General features: G+C 38.3%; 1 protein-coding gene across 1 annotated transcript in view; it reads left to right on the top strand.

Moving 5' to 3' along the window:
- Positions 1-17,637, top strand: part of Dnah5 (dynein axonemal heavy chain 5) — a 298,260-nt gene that overhangs the window by 183,613 nt on the left and 97,010 nt on the right. The window contains exons 47-48 of the mRNA XM_055619009.1: positions 15,926-16,048; positions 16,567-16,780. Of these exons, the coding sequence (XP_055474984.1) occupies positions 15,926-16,048; positions 16,567-16,780 (337 nt within the window). The remainder of the gene's footprint in view (positions 1-15,925; positions 16,049-16,566; positions 16,781-17,637) is intronic.

Raw genomic sequence — 17,637 nt, forward strand, 5'->3', positions numbered from 1 at the left:
GGTTCCCAATTCTTCACAACCTCTCCAGCATGTGTTGTCACTTGAGTTTTTAACTTTGCCATTCTGATAGGTGTAAGGTGAAATCTCAGGGTCGTTTTGATTTGCATGTCTCTGATGGCTAAGGACATTGAGCATCTCTTTAGGTGTTTCCCTGCCATTATATATTCCTCTACAGAGAATTCTCTGTTTAGCTCCATATCCCATTTTTTAATTGGATTGCTTGATTTATTGCTTTTTAATTTCTTTAGTTCTTTATATATTCTGGATATCAGCCCTCTGATATAGATTTGGTGAAGACCCTTTCCCAGTCTGTAGGCTATTGTTTTGTTCTGATGACTATGTCTTTTGCCGTACAGAGCTTTTCATTTCCATGAGGTCCCATTTATTGACTGTTGCTCTTAGAGCTTGTGCTATTGATTCTGTTCAGGAAGTTGTCTCCTATGCCAATGAGTTCTATGCTCTTCCTCACATTTACTTCTACTGATTTACTGATTCTGGCTTTATGTTGAGGTCTTTGATCCATTTGGACTTTATTTTTGTGTAGGGTGATAAATATGGATCTGTTTTCATTTTTTCTGCATGTAGACATCTAGTTGGACCAGCACCATTTGTTGAAGATGCTATCTTTTTTGCATTGTATGGTTTTGGCTTTTTTTTTTTTTTTTGTCAAAAATCAAGTATTCATAGGTGTGTGGGTTTATTTCTGGGCCTTCTGTTAGGTTCCTTCGATCTACCTTTCTGTTTTTATGCCAATACCATGCCATTTTTATTACTATTGCTCTGTAGCACTGCTTGAGATCAGGGATGGAGATACCTCCGGATGATCTGTTGTTGTACAGGATCATTTTGGAAATTCTGGGTTTTTTGTTTCTCCATATGAAGTTGAGAATTTTTATTTCAAAGTCTGTAAAGAATTGTATTGGTATTTTGACAGGAATTGCATTGAATCTGTAGATTGCTTTTGGCAGGATGGCCATTTTTATTATGTTAATCCTACCGATCCATGAGCTTGGGAGATCTTTCCATCTTCTCATATCTTCCTCAATTTCTTTCTTCAGAGACTTGAAGTATTTTCTTTTTTTTTGTATTTAAAAAATGATTTTATTTATTACAATTTTTCACTTTGTATCCCAGCTGTAGTCCTCTCCCTCATCCTCTCAATCCCACCTTCCCTCCCTCCTTCCTCTCAGTCCCCTCCCAAAGTCCACTGATAGTGGAGGTACTCCTCCCCTTTCCTCTGACCCTAGTCTATTAGGTCTCAGTAGTAACTTCTGCATCATTTACTGGGTGGGATGGTGAGAGCTGAAGTTTTTTTCAAACAGGTCTTTCACCTGCTTGGTTAAAGTCACCCCAAGGTACTTTATGTTATTAGTGGCTATTGTGAAGGGTGTTGTGTCCCTGATTTCTTTCTCAGCCCTTTTGTCTTGGGTATACAGGAGAGCTTCTGATTTTTGTAAGTTAATTTTGTATTCAGCCACTTTACTGAAGGTGTTTATCAGCTGAAGGAGTTCTCTGGTTGAATTTTTAGGGTCACTCATGTATACTATCATATCATCTGTGAATAGTAAAACTTTGACCTCTTCCTTTCCAATTTGTATCCCCTTGATCTTCTTTACTTGTCTTATTGCTCTAGCTAAGACTTCAAGTACTATGTTGAATACATATGGAGAGACTGCTTCTATTTTCTTGGGGCATATAGGGCTATTCAATCTTTCTACCTGACCTTGATTTAATTTTGGTAGATCGAATCTATCAAGAAAATTGTCCATTACTTTTAGATTTTCAAATTTTGTGGCATATAGGCTTTTGTAGTACAAACTAATGACTGTTTGGATTTCCTCAGTGTTTTTAGTTATGTCCCCGTTTTCATTTCTGATTCTGCTGATTTGGATAATTTCTCTCTGCCTTTTAGTTAGTTTGGCTAAGGGTTTGTCTATCTTGTTGATTTTCTCAAAGGATCAGCTCTTGGTTTCATTGATTCTTTGAATATTTTTATTTGTTTCTAATTGATAGATTTCAGCCCTGAGTTTGATTATTTCCAGCCTTCTGTTCCTCTTGGGTGTATCTTCTTCTTTTTTTTTTTCCCCTAGGGCTTTCAGTTGGGCCATTAAGTTGTTTGTATGAGATGTTACAAATTTCTTCTTGAAGGTACTTAGTGCTAGGAATTTTCCTCTTAGCATTGCTTTCATTGTGTCCCATAAATTAGTGGATATTGTACCTTCATTTTCATTGAATTCTAAGAAGTCTTTAATTTCTTTCTTTATTTCTTCCTTAACCCAGCTGTCATTGAGTAGTATGTTGTTCAGTTTCCATGTGTATGTAGGCTTTATGTTATTTCTATTGTTGAGGTCCAGCTTTAGTCCATGGTTGTCAGATAGAATACAGGAGATTATTTCAATTTTCTTTTATCTGTTGAGGCTTGCTTTGTGACCAACTATATCGTTTATTTTTGAGAAGGTTCCATGAGGTGCTGAAAAGAAGGTATACCCTTTTGAGTTTGGGTGAAAAGTTCTGTAGACATCTATTAGGTCCATTTGAATTAATGCCTTTGTAAGTGCCTTTATTTCTCTATTTGGTTTCTGTATAGATGATCTGTCCTTTTGTGAGAGTGGGGTGTAAAGTCTCCCACTATTAAGTTGTTAGGATCAATGTGTGAATTAAGTTTTAATAATGTTTCCTTTACAAATGTAGGCACTCTTGTATTTGGGGCATAGATGTTCAGGGTTATGATGTCTTCTTGGTGGATTTTTTCTTTGGTGAGAATGTAGTGCCCCTCCTCATCTTTTTTTTGATTATGTTTGGTTGAAAGTCTATTTTATTAGATATTAGGATAGCTATACCAAATTTTTTTCTTGGTCCATTTGCTTGAAAAACAGTTTCCCAGCCTTTTACTCTGAGTTAGTATTTATCTTTGCTGCAAAGGTGAATTTCTTGGATGCAACAGAATGATGGATCCTGTTTCTGCATCTATTCTGTTAGTTTATGTCTTTTTTTTTTGAACCAAAAAATGTATTGGAGTATTTTGGGTGAGTCATTACCTACACTAGCATAGACGATTATAAGCAACCACATCAGTGAGAGCTACCCCGGTGTGGGTGGTGACTCATGGTATCTGAAGCCCTGGAGCTCTCTGCACAACTTGTTAGCAAATGGAATTCTCTGCAGTCTCTTCTTAGCAGCGTTGCTGCCTCTATAATATTGCAATAATTGGAGACTTATACAGAGACTTCCTAAGACTTTTGAGTTATTTCCCAAATCCTTTTTTAACAAGTATCTTTGTGGTAATGAGCTTCCCATATAAGCTCATATTACTATATTACAACCCAGAAGAATCTCCTAAGCAACTAACCTTCCAGCCCCAAATTCCAATACAACTTGCATCTTTTTTCTTTTTTATTTAACTTTTATTTATTACACTTTATTCACTTTGTATCCCCCCATAAGCCCCTCCCTCCTTCCCTCCTCATCTCACCCTTCTTCCCCCTTCTTCACACATGCCCCTCCCCAAGTCCACTGACAGGGGAGGTCCTCCTCTCCTTCTTTCTGATCTTAGTCTATCAGTTCTCACCAGAAGTGGCTGCATTGTCATCTTCTGTAGCCTGGTAAGGCTGCTCTCCCCTCAGGAAAAGGTGATCAAAGAGCAGGCCAATCAGATTATGTTAGAGGCAGTCCCTCTTCCCATTACTATGGAACCCACTTGAACACTGAATTGCCATGGGCTACATCTGTGCAGGGGTTCTAGGTTGTCTCCATTAATAGTCCTTGGTTGGAGTATGAGTCTCTGGGAAGTTCCCTGTGTTCAAATTTTCTTGTTCTGTTGCTCTCCTTGTGGAGTTCCTGTCCTCTCCAGCTCTTACTATTTCCCACTTCTTACACATAAGATTCCATTCACTCTGCCCAACAGTTGGCCATAAGTCTCAGCATCTGCTTTGATAGTCTACAGGGCAGAGGCTTTCAGAGGCCCTCTGTGGCAGGTTCCTAGGTTGTTTCCTGTTTTCTTCTTCTTCTGATGTCCATCCTCTTTGCCTTTCAAGATGGGGATTGAGCATTTTAGTCAGGGTCCTCTCTCTTGCTTAGTTTTTTTAGAAGTACAGATTTTAGTGGGTTTATCCTATGTTGTATGTCTATATGAGTGAGTATATACCATGTGTGTCTTTTTGCTTCTGGGAAAACTCATTCAGGATGATTCTTTCCAGTTCCCACCATCTACCTGCAAATTTCATGATTTCCTTATTTTTCATTGCTGAGTAATACTCCATTGTATAGATGTACCACAATTTTGGCATCCATTCTTCAGTGGAGAGGCATCTGGACTGTTTCTAGCTTCTGGCTATTACAAATAAAGCTGCTACAAACATGGTTGAGCAAATGTCCTTATTGTGTACTTGAGCCTCTTTTGGATATATGTCTAGGAGTGGTATGGCTGGATCTTGAGGAAGCACTATTCCTAATTGTCTGAAGAAAGTGCCAGATTGATTTCCAGAGTGGTTGTACAAGTTTACATTCCCACCAGCAGTGGAGAAGGGTTCCCCTTTCTCCACAACCTATCCAGTATATGTCTGTTTATTGGAGAGTTGAGTCCATTGATGTTGATAGATAATAGGGACCAATGAGCGTTAGTTCCTTTTATTGTGGAGTCGGTGGTCTTACTGTGAGTCATTGCTTGTTTTCTTTTAATTTTTGTAGGCACATTATCTGTATCCTATGTTTTCTTGGGTGTAATTTTTGTTGGATTGGAGTTTTCCTTCTAGTATCTTCTGTAGGGCTGGTTTGTTGTGTAGAAATTGCTTAAATTTAGTTTTATCATGGAATATTTTGTCTTCTTTATCTATGTTGATTGAAAGCTTTGCTGGGTATAGTAGTTTGGGTTGGCATCTGTGATCCCTTAAAGTCTGCATAACCTCTGCCCAGGCCCTTCTGGCTTTCATAGTTTCTGATGAGAAGTCTGGTGTGAGTCTTATAGGTCTACCTTTATATGTTACTTGGCCTTTTTCCCTTGCTGCTTTTAATATCTTTGTGTGTGTGTGTGTGTGTGTGTGTGTGTGTGTGCATATTTATTTATTTATTTATTTATCCATTTATTTATTTATTTATTTATTTTTTAATTTTATTTTTTTCTTATCAGTTACATTTTATTAACTCTGTATCCCAGCCGTGTCCCAATCCCTCATTCCCTCCCAGTCCCTCCCTCCCTCATCTCCACTGTGCCCCTTGCCAAGTCCACTGATAGGGGGAACCTCCTCGCCATTCATCCAATCCTGTTTTATCAGGTATCTTCAGGACTGGCTGCAAAGCTCTCCTCTGTGGCCTAACAGGACTGCTCCTCCCTTGGGGGGTGGGGAGGCCAAAGAGCCAGTCATTGAGTTCCTGTTAGAAATAGTCCTTGTTCCCCTCACTATGGGAAACCAATTGGTTACTGAGTTACCACAGGCTACATCTGAGCAGAGGTTCTAGGTTACATTCATACATGGTCCTTGGTTGCATACAAAGAACTAAAGAAGCTGAAAAGCAGCAAACAAAGTAATCCAATTAAAAAATGGGGAACAGAGCTAAACAGAGAATTCTCGACAGAGGAATATCGAATGGCAGAGAAACACTTAAAGAAATGCTCATCCTCATTAGCCATCAGCGAAATGCATATCAAAATGACCCTGAGATATCACCTTACACCCATCAGAATGCCCAAAATGAAAAACTCAAGGGACAACACATGCTGGAGAGGTTGTGGAGAAAGGGGAACCCTTCTCCACTGCTGGTGGGAATGTAAACTGGTTTAACCACTCTGGAAATCTATCTGGCACTTTCTAAGACAATTAGGAATAGTGCTTCCTCAAGACCCAGCTATACCACTGCTAGGTATATACCCAAAGTTTGCTCAAGTACACAAAAGAGATATTCGCTCAACCATGTTTATAGCAGCTTTATTTGTAATAGCCAGAACCTGGAAACAACCCAGATGTCCATCAACGGAGGAATGGGTACAGAAATTGTGGTATTTTTACACAATGGAATACTACTCAGCAATCAAAAAGGAGGAAATCATGAAATTTGCAGGCAAATGGTGGGACCTAGAAAAGATCATCCTGAGTGAAATATCCCAGAAGGAGAAAGACAAACACGGTATATACTCACTTATATAGACCTATAAGATATGATAAACATAATGAAATCTATACACCTAAAAAAGATAATCAAGAGAGCGGACATGGGGTAAGATGATCAATCCTCGTTTTGAAAGACAGATGGGATGCACATTAAACATTGACAGGAGTCTACTGAGCGCATTTGAAAAACTCTAACTAGCAGTGTTTTCAAAGCAAAGACTCATGACCAAACCTTTGGCAGAGTACAGGGAATCATAAGAAAGAAGGGGAGTTAGTCTGATGAGGAAAGGATAGGAGCTCCACAAGGACCAAAGATATCTGGGCACAGGGTCTTTTCTGAGACTGACATGCAACCAAGGACCATGTATGAATTTTAATATCTTTTATTTGTTCTATATATTTAGTGTTTCGAAATGATGTGATGTGAGGATTTTCTTTTCTGGACTAGTCTGTTTTGTGTTCTGTAAGCATCTTGTATGTTTATGGACATCTCTTTCTTAAAGTTGGGGAAATTTTCTTCTACGATTTTCTTGAAGATATTTTCTGGATCTTGGAGACTGGAATCTTCTTTTTCATCAATTCCTACTCTTCTTATATTTCTCCTTTTCATGGCATCTTTGATTTCTTGGATGTTCTGTGTTTGGGACTTTTCCGATTTTACTTTTTCTTTGAGAGAAGTATCATTTTCTGCAAGTGTATCTTCAGCACCAGATTCTCTCTTCCATCTCTTGTATTCTGTTGGTGATGCTTACTTTTGTGGTTCCTGATACTTCTCTCTAAGTTCTCCAGTTCCAGGGTTTTCTGTGTTTGTGTTTTCTTTATTGATTCCAATTCTATTTTTATTTCTTGCATCATTTCCTTCATCTTTTTGAATGTAGCTTCTTGTCTCTGTATGATGACCTCTATTTTTTTGTTCATTGCTTTATATGCCACTAATTTTACCTCTGCTTTTGTCTCTATTTGTTTGGCTATATTTGCCTGTGTTTCTTTGAGAACTTTGTTCAGTTCCTCTTTCTTAGCCTCCACCTGGGAGGTCAATTCTTTAAGAAATTTGTTCGCTTCCTCTTTAACTGTCTAGATTTGCTTGGCTAATTCTCTGAGAGATTTGTTTGTTTCCTCTTTATGTGACTCGAATAACTGGATAAGCATACCTTTAAGGTAATTTTCCTGTGTTTCTGATGAATTGGAGTATCCATTGACTTTGGGTGTTGTTCTTTCGCTGACCTCTGGCCATTTGCTTAACCATAACTTCACTGTTTGTTCTTGGGTTCTGCAGTTCAGATTGGTATTGTCTTTCTCTGGCATCTGGAGAATTCTTCAGGAAGATAAGAGAGGTCCAATGGTTTCAGCATGTGCATTGGTGCTTCAGCTGTACCTGTGGGAGGAATGTCTGCAGGTGCAGAAGGACAAATGTGAATGGGTGTGTGCGTGTTCGTGGAAGTTTGCCTTGAGGGACAGAGTGGTAGAAAATGTAGAGGTCTTCAGTGTGAGGGAGAAGTGCCTTTCGGTCACTGAAGGGGTCATGGGTGCTGAAGTTATCACATGTGCTGGTGATGACCACATCAGCAAATTCACGGAGAAGGTCAGTGGCCTACAGGCTACTGGTAATCATCTCTAACTGAGCTCCAGGAGTTATTTGCCTAAACTCTGCTGGTAGCTCCACTGAGCCAGGGCTCACTTGTCCTGCAAAACCCTCTGTTTCCCACAGTGGATGTGTGGGTGAGAGATTTCTGATATCTGGCTGCTAGCTGAGAAATACCTGGGATCTGGGGCTCTGCAGGCACTTGTGGGTGCACTCACTCTCTAGCAGGTCAAATCGAAATGCACAGGAGTTCCTCCTCTTCTCTCCTGGCAGGATTGGACCTGCTAAGCCAAATGTGCGTTCAGACAGCTCAGTAGTGTTGCGGCTGCTGTACCCGGGAATCCAGTTGCGGCTGCAGAATGGGGTGTCAAGGTGCCTGCCGGGAAGTGTTGTGTAACCACTACCATGGCTCAGCACTTGGTGCCCCTGGGCGGTTTAATAACATACATTTTAAATTACCATTTATTACAATTTATACAGTTTGTATCCTGCCTTTGTCCCCCTCCCTCATTTAATATAACAATAATTTTATATCCATAAATTTTTACTTTGAAATTGATAATCATAAGGCCTGCCAACACATTTTACATCTTTTCCAACATCACTCCCATATGTAGAGGTGATGAGAGCTTGGGTTGCTCTGATGATCATGAAGCTGTGTCCTTCAAGCCCGTTCAGGCCCATTTTTGCTTCCTAAAGTTTTCTCTTCTGTGTAGAGGATTTTTTTTTTTTTTCACAGCAACTTAACCCTAGTTTCTAAAGGAGACCCCTAACACACGCTGACACACATTTAACATGTCAAATTTCACTATTCATACTAACTGTGCATTGGTTGGTAGCAACATGTGAGCTGTCACCTGCTGGCCCAGGCCTACTTCTTCCCTCAGGGTATCCATACACTAGGCTGGAAGGAAGGAAGCTTCATCGGGAGGGTGGGTTAGCAGGACTTCGGTCCCGTGGTAAATGCAGGAGAAACCGCTTTCTCCAGTTTGGGTTTCAGTAAATCAGTTCTCCTTTATCGGGTCATGAGGGCTATATAAACCTTGGAGAAGTGGGTAGGGGTTTTGGGGTGACGGAACATCATTGGCTGGGGCTGAGGTGCTGGGAATGCTTCATTTGCATAACGAGGAATCCCAGGTGCTAGCTGGTCTTATCCTTATAAGGAAATAGAAAGTTTACCGTGAAACCTGGCCACCAGCCTACGTGACTATCTCAGGAGTGGCAGAGGTGGGGGTCACAAGGCTACATGCACTGGGGCATGCAGGCCCAGAACAGGGAGGGAAGTGGTCTTATTCCTGGTGACCTCAAGATGAGACTGTTCGGGTTTGCACACATCGTGACCTTGCTCTTGCTCTTGGCAGGCTCCTCAGGCCATAAGGCTCAGGTGCCCCAAAAAAGCCAGGTCCCATACTCTGCTGTGCTTTTCATAGCACCCTCTTGCCTTTTTCCTATGGATTTTCTTTATCTACCTTAACACTCACAACTGATTTATCAGTAATGTGCTTATTTTACTTGTAGCTTTTAAGGACATGACTAGCTAGCACCTGAAATTCCTCTTTGCACTTCACTGTAAATTATTAAAAACAGTCTTATATTAAAACAGTTTAAAAGGCCAACCACGGTTATACAGTGAGAGCCAGTCTCAAAACAAAAACAAAAACAAAAACAAAAACGAAACAGAAAGGAAGAAAGAAAGAAAGAAAGAAAGAAAGAAGGAAAAAAGGAAAGAAGAAAAAGAAAAGTAAAAAAGAAAGGGAAGGTGGATGATAGACAGATGTATATACAATATTTCATGGGGGATTTAAAATGTAAAATCTGGGTGCTGGAGAGATGGCTCAGAGTTTGAGAGCCCTGTCTGCTCTTCCAAAGGACCTGGGTTCAACTCAGCTCACACATGGCAGCTCACAACTGTCTGTAACTCCAGTTCCAGATGACTTGACACCCTCATACCAAAGCAAATTAAAACAAAAAATTACAAATAAATTTAAAATGTAAAATCTGATACTAGAACTGACATGCATTTGAATATTTCCAGTTTTAGTATCAGATTTTACATTCTATTATTTGGGCTGTAGGTTTTTAAATAAAGAGCAAAACCTCTTAATTTTTATATTTAAGATATATATCATGCATAGATGGAATCAAAGTTAGTTTAATTTATATTTCAATTCAATTGTATGTGATAGTTATAAAAATGACTTAACTACTTGAATGGCATTCATACCAAAATAATAAAAACATCGTTGTATTTTAACAATAACTTTAAACTTTTACTTCCTTTTTCATATATCACTTATGTTTAATTCTCTGTGTTTTATTGATTCTGGATTGTGACTTAAAAAAAATAAGAAATAGATGAAGCCACAAAGCTAATAAGTGGGAGAAACAGTTGCTTAACCTTTTTTATGATTCTAAGCCCCGTGAGAGCTGTTACATAAAGCCTTTGCAAATTATGCAGATTTGCACTGTCTCTCACTCACAGGGATTGTTGTGCGAATGAATGGCTATTCCCAGAACTCTCAATGAACAATCCTTTGATCTAACAAAGCCCTTCCAGCAAAAATTTCTTCCCTTTTTTTTTTCTGGTTAGAGAAGCAGACACATCTACAATATGATGTGATAAACACTGCTTATGATATAATATAAGTACTATTAATCACAGAGGATAAAGGTATGATTACAGTAGAAAAATTATACACATGAATGTAATGGAATAATTGGCTATTTTGTATAAGAGAAGAGTTGACATTTGTTTCAATGATATCTAGGAATTATGAAGACTGAACTGTCTACTGTGAAGTTTATTCAGAAAACTGAACTGCTCTGAGCTTTCAGTCTTATATTTCAGATGGATTACTGAGAATTGACCTCACTCCATTCCTAAACACACTTGATTTTCTAACCACCTAATTCTTTTAATTCCAATTTATTTTTTATAATTTATTCACTTTATATCCCAAATGCAGCCCCCTCCCTTTTCTCCTTCCCGCCCCACCCTTCCTCTTTTTTTCCAGTACCTTCCTCCCCTATTCCTCTGAAGGGGGTGCCCTCCTCCCCTACCATCTGACTCCAGCCTATCAAGTCTCAGTAGGAATGCCTACATGCTTTTCCTCTGTGGTCTGGCAAGGTCCTCCCACCAGGGGGAAGTGATCAAAGATCAGGCAACAGAGTCCATATCAGAGACAGCTCATGCTCCCCTTACTAAGGTTCCCACATGCCTATCCACTACATCTGAGCAGGGAGTCTAGGTCCTCCCCATGCATGGTTCTTGCAGGCCCCCATGGGCTCAGATTTGTTGGCACTGTGTAGCTTCTTCTGGAGCTCCTGTGCTTCTGGGTCCTTCTATTCTCCCACACTTTCTTATGACTTCCTGTGCTCTGCCCAAAGTTTGGCTGTGAGTCTTAGCTTCTGCTTGGATCCCCTGCTGGGTGGAGTCTTTCAGAAGACATCTATGGTAGGCTACCATCCTGTTACCTCTTTTCAACCTCTTCTGATGTCTATCCTGTTTGCCCTTCTGAATGAGAATTAAGCATCTTCCGTAGGGTACTTCTTTTTATTTAGCTACTTTAGGTCTGTGAATTATAGTATGGTTACCCTGTATTATATGGCTAATATCCACTTGTGAGTATATTCCATGTGTGTCTTTCTGGTTGTGGGTTACCTCACTCAGGAAGATTTTCTCTAGTTCTACCTGTTTGTCTGCAAATTTCATGATTTCCTTGTTTTTAATTGCTGATTAGTATTCCGTTGTGTAAATGTACCACAATTTCTGTATCCATTCTTTGGTTGAAGGTTATCTAGTTTGTTTCCAGATTCTGGCTATTATAAATAAAGCTGCTATGAATATAGTTGAGCAACTGTCCTTGTTGTATGATGGAGCATCTTTCAGGTATATGTCCAAGAGTGGTATAGCTGGATCTTGAGGTAGCACTATTTCCTATTGTCTGAGAAAGCACCAGATGGATTTCCAAAGTGGATGTACAACTTTACACTTCAATCAGCAATGGAAGAGTTTTTCCTTTCCCCACATCCTCACCAGCATGTGCTGTCACCTGAGTTTTTGACCTTAGCTATCAAGAAAATTGTCCAATTTTTTTTTTGAATTTTCAAATTTTGTGGCCTATAGGCGTTTGAAGTAAAACCTAATTATTCTTTGGATTTCTTCAGTGTCTGTTGTTATGTGTCCCTTTTCATTTCTTAGTTTGTTGATTCAAATAGGGTCTCTCTGCTTTTTAGTTTGTTTGGATAAGGATTTTCCAAATTGTTGATTTTCCAATTATTTTCTAATGTTGTTGATTTTCTCAAAAAAAATCTACTTTTGGATTCTTTGAGTTGTTCTCTTTCTAATTTATTGATTACCGCCCTGAGTTTGATTATTTCCAGCCATCTACTCCTCTTGGGTGTGTCTTCTTCTTCTTCTTCTTCTTCTTCTTCTTCTTCTTCTTCTTCTTCTTCTTCTTCTTCTTCTTCTTCTTCTTCTTCTTCTTCTTCTTCCTCCCTAGGGCTTTCAAGTGTGCCATTAAGTGGCTTGAACAGGACGCCAATCTCTTTATGAAGGCATTTAGTGCTATGAACTTTCTTCTTTGCACTGCTTTCATTGTGTCCTATAAGTTTGGGTGGTATATTATTTGGGAAATCATGGTGATTATAAGCTCCAATTTCAGAGTATGGTTGTTGTATTGATTATCAAAAAAGCATCCAGTCTTCTGCAAAAGATTTAAGATCTTTTAAAATCAGTATCTGGGTTAACAAAGTAACATTTATGGAAGGGCATTAATCAAAGAAAAATTGTTTCACAAGACATTTTGGCTACCACAAGTCATCCTGGGAGATGTTTTAGGTTTTATCTCTAGGAGTATGTGAACAAGGTTTCCATAATTAGCACTATAACCTAGACTATAGGATAAGCAACATTTCATAGTACATGTCTTATTATTATCTGAATTCAGATATATAATATATTATATTAGCACTATAGTATAAATACATTATGTCATATAATATATAATTACATAATATGTAAGATTTAATATAAAATAATGTTAAATACAATATATTTATATATGTATATATAAATATAATATGTTATATAACATATATAATATAAAGGTATTATTATCTAAGTTCAGAGACTGAGGAGGATTTTCTAGGGTAAGGAGCTAACATCATGCAGTTCCTTGTAGGTCATTCATGGGAATTCATTGGAATAGTGGGCAGGGTTATATCACCCTTTAGAAAGATTATCCTGACCATAGAGCAGAGATCAAGATGGAAAAGATTGCTGGCTGCCTTAAATGATATCTGACAGAAAGGGTTACAGTAACTATTCAAGAGGAAGGTTGACTGGCTCAAGATGCAAAAGTGAGAGTGAAATAGAACACATGGATTCATTCACATTGCGGTTAGACAAAATTTATGCTCGGTTGAATGGTAGTTGTTGAAGGAGATAGAGACATAACAAACATGACTCTGGGACTCCTGAATTTCCTTACTAATGTATCAAATGTACATGGTCGCAGGTAATTTTCTAGATACTAAAGGTACAATGAAGAGTATTATAGGTAAGATGCATGTAGCATTTCACCCTAGAGTGAGGAACAGATGGTAACTAAATAATAGAATACACCTACTTGGAGCTATATGTTGATATTCATGATGCTGTGGGGGCATCCAAGTGGGGAAGTTCAGTATTTATTCATCTGTTCGTGTTAGTATGTGCTTTCAGGTGCACATATGTGTGGAGTTGTATGTGTATCTGTGTGGCCTGTATATGTGGCCTATATGTGCTGGTGTTCCTACGTGGGCCTCTACCTTGCACTTTGAAACAGGGTGTCTCAAAGGTCTCTAGCTCAGCAAATAAGAAAGGCAGAGTATTGAGAAGTCACCAGGCACCTGCCTCTACCTTCCTCTTCAGTACTGAGATCACAAGCATTTGCCTTGACACTTAGATCTCATGCTTGCATGACAAGCATTTAACCATTGTTGCTTCCTCCACAGCTCTTACGTACTTGTTGATACCAGCTCAGTATCAACAAAGATTTTCAAGTTTTTCTAACTGGAAAATTGATTAGGAAATTATTCAGTGGTCAGAAATTTGAGAAATGTTACAAAATAGCTCCACATTTACAAATTCTTTCATTTTCTCTTTCTTTTTGTTGTTGTCAGCATAGCCAGTTTTATGATATGTAACGCATTTATCATTTCCTGTCATCTAGAAAAAATTAGGATCATAATGATGAGGGAGAAGGTGCAGGTGTGTGGGTCTTACCTGTATTATTCTAATTATCCCACCTATAGATTTTTAGCTCTTGGAAAGTTCCATAAAACAAAATATTCACATGACAAAGAGTTCTCATTAATAGACATAGGATGTCTGGGAGTCTCTGGTTTGCCATAGGGGGTTGTCGGGAGGTTAGTAATTGGCTTATGCATTTAAATTCATTGAAAAGCAGAGCTAAATTTAACCTAGTACATTAAAAAGCATGCTGTTCTGTCAGGGGAATATGAAAGTCTCATTTCTATTATATAATTTCATGGGGGATTTGTTTTATAATTGAATGAGCTATGATATATTTACATGTATTTCTATTGAAAATGATGAAAACATTTTCACATCTTTTCCTATTGCTTATTAAAATGATGGAAACTTACAATTTACAATTAAATTGAGTATTTCTGGAGGCAAGTATAGAACATTTCCTTATATTTTAGCACATCTTATAGTTATATAGTGGTTATAAAAATAATTTTAACTGGTCTGTTCTTTACAGGATGTAAGAAAACAATTTTGGATAGGAGAACTCACTTTTATGTTATTATTCTTTCACTCAGAATGCATGTACATAACACTTCTAACATGATTTAAAGTCATGGATGAGTAGATCCTACAGTTGTAGCAATGACTTGAAGACTTTAGAACGCTGAGCTTGTAGAGTTTAGGGAACTTCGCATTTCATGTTTTTTCTTGTATGGTAATTTCCAATTAGTTGACCTATTTTTTTTTTTTAACTTAAGCGTAGTTGTTAAGTATTAATAGCAATACAAAATAAGCTAATCCTCAAAACCACAATGATTATTGCTGTAGATTGTTTCCTGGTGAGACATAAGAAAAAGGCAAAGGTTAGCAAACTAACATTTTTTTTTTTTTCAGTAATGGTTTAATGGTTTGTTTCTAAGCCACTGTGGACAGACATGGAAACAAATGCATTGCCATTGTCAAGACTCTGAAATTCTTTTTAAGATAGAGAAAGAACACAAAGTTAGGAGGATAGAGAGGGAAATCTGGAGGGAGTTGGGGATTAGGAAAGAATATGATAAAATATACTGTAGAAACTTCTCAAAGAATAAATAAGAAATGAGTTTGAGATCTTTCTTGTATACTCTCCCCACTCCTTTCAAGACTCCACTAAAAAGGTTTGATTTTTTTTTTTTTTACGTTGCTTTTGATTTGTAGAGTACAGTACGGCTTCTTTTTCCGCTAAGGAGTAGAGTTAGAGAGACAGTGCGCTTTGTTCTTCATGCTGTTTTGTGGAATGGGAAAGAATCATTGTGGTTGCATCTGCTGCACAGCAGGGAATCTGGATCATATGAACCCCACTGGAATTGTAACAGCCTTCAGTCAAAGGCAGGCTGTACAGCTCAGGCTATGGACTGAAGACGCTCATTAGACAATATAGCCCTATTTAACAATATCTCTGACTGTGACAAAACTTTTACAGGACTGAAGTTAGGAGTCATTGGTTATAGATGCCAGGAAATGAAAAGAAATCCTTATGAATAAACAGAAAAACATCATCTACTCAGAATTTACGTTGATTAGAACTTTATTAAATGGTAAATGAAATCAGATTTTTTTAAAAGAAGATTTATTTATTTATTATGTATACGGTGTTCTTCTTCATGTACATCTGCACACCAGAAGAGGGCACCAGATCTCATTATAGATGGTTGTGAGCCATCATGTCGTTGCTGGGAGTTGAACTCAGGACCTTTGGAAGGGCAGCAAGTGCTCTTAACCTCTGAGCCATCTCTCTAGCCCCCATGAAATCATATTTTGAAAGCTTATAAATGTTATGCAAAATAATTTCAGCACTAATTAGCTTGCTAAAATTAAGGATTTTTGGCTATTTTATAAGTAAGTCTTGTCATTTGAAAAGTTCTAGTTGTGTTCGTTCCCAGTAGTTGATCACATCTTAGGAGATGCTTCACCGATGTTTCTGTTGGTGTTCTTGCTTAACAGAGGACAATCGAGAGCTATGTGGATAAACGCATGGGCACAACGTATGGTCCTGCCGCAGGGAAGAAAATGGCTGTATTTATTGATGATTTGAATATGCCAGTAATCAATGAATGGGGTGATCAGGTATACTGAGCCTACTGTATGTTTTTATTTTGCTAATTTGTGGCTGATTTATTCTTCCATTGATAATTTTAAAAATATTTTTTCAGCTTGCAGTTTCTGAGTTACAATAAACTCTGTTCTGTAGAAAAACATAAGGGATTAGGTTCTAGGAACACGTCTGTCTTCTCTGGCTGTCTGCCGTCTATCTGTCCATTTGTCCCCGCCTTTGTCTCTCTGTCTCTTTGTCTCTGTGTGTGTGTGTCTCTCTATGTGTGTAGATTCACTAACCTGTGACTAATTGTGAGGCCAGAGGTTGTATTCTACCACTCTGTACCTTTCTGGAGACTGGTCTCTCTGAATCTAGGCCTCACCATTTTGGTAGACTGTTTGGACACTGAGCCACACCCAGCATTTGCTTGTCTCAACCCCCAGCCCCAGCTCTGACATGCGCACAAGCACACTCGGCTTTTACACGGCTGCTGGGGATTCTGAACTGCAAGCAAGAATGCCATTTTAATTCTCAGAGTTATTTTTCTTAGGTTACTAATGAGATTGTCCGACAGCTGATGGAACAAAATGGGTTCTATAACCTAGAGAAGCCTGGAGAGTTTACTAGCATTGTGGACATCCAGTTCTTGGCAGCCATGATCCATCCTGGGGGTGGACGCAATGACATACCACAGCGATTGAAGAGACAGTTCTCCATATTCAACTGTACCTTGCCTTCGGATGCTTCCATGGACAAGATCTTTGGTAAAATGGTTATTAGAGAGCAAGGGAAAAGAGGGATACCTACTCTCAGCAAGTATCACCCAGAGGGCAACAGAAAGTGTGAAAGGCTCCTTAGACTGCAGCCTTATCACTATCTTATTTTGTTTCCTACAGTGAAAAATTACAGGTATTTATGAAGGTAGATGCATTAGTGCATATTTTCTGGTTGTTTTATTATTATTATTATTATTATTATTATTATTATTATTATTATTTTCATTTAACTACCATTTAACCACCTTCTCAAGTAAGGAAGTTGAACATGGCACGTACAGGAGTTGGTTTTCACGTGGGGAGCCTATATATTCCTTTGTGTAGACCACGTGGCTGATACACTTACTAACCCAAATAATGAGTATTTTGCCATAAGAATAACAGTGTACAAAGTAGATAAGAGACTCCTCTCTGATCATCAGGGTACTCAACAGAATTCTAGTCAGTTATTGATGTATTAAGTATGTAGTTCTTCAGAGACAATTTAATTGAAGTGCTACTAGCTAAAAAAATATATAGCCAAGTATATTTACTTGAGCAATGAAAAACTAATTTTACTGATTTTGGAATTACTCTTTGCAAAAAAAAAGAGTGTGAAGTTATGAACAACTTTCTGTTAGGTATGAATTTGTAGTTCCACAAACTGAAACTGACACAAAACTCATTAAGATTACCCTAATTAATTTTCTGGCAGAATAAAATGTCATCTTATCACCCCAGGCTGGGAGAATGTGACGGCACTCTGCCTTCAGTCACAGCAGTGGAAAGATTTGGAGACCAAATGACATTTGAATTATCTAAATTTGGGGAAAGTCAAGAAGATGAGAAGGAATGACTACTATCAC

This window comes from Psammomys obesus, unplaced genomic scaffold (genome assembly GCF_907164565.1).
Source record: "Psammomys obesus unplaced genomic scaffold, mPsaObe1.curated_primary_1811, whole genome shotgun sequence".
Taxonomy (NCBI): domain Eukaryota; kingdom Metazoa; phylum Chordata; class Mammalia; order Rodentia; family Muridae; genus Psammomys; species Psammomys obesus.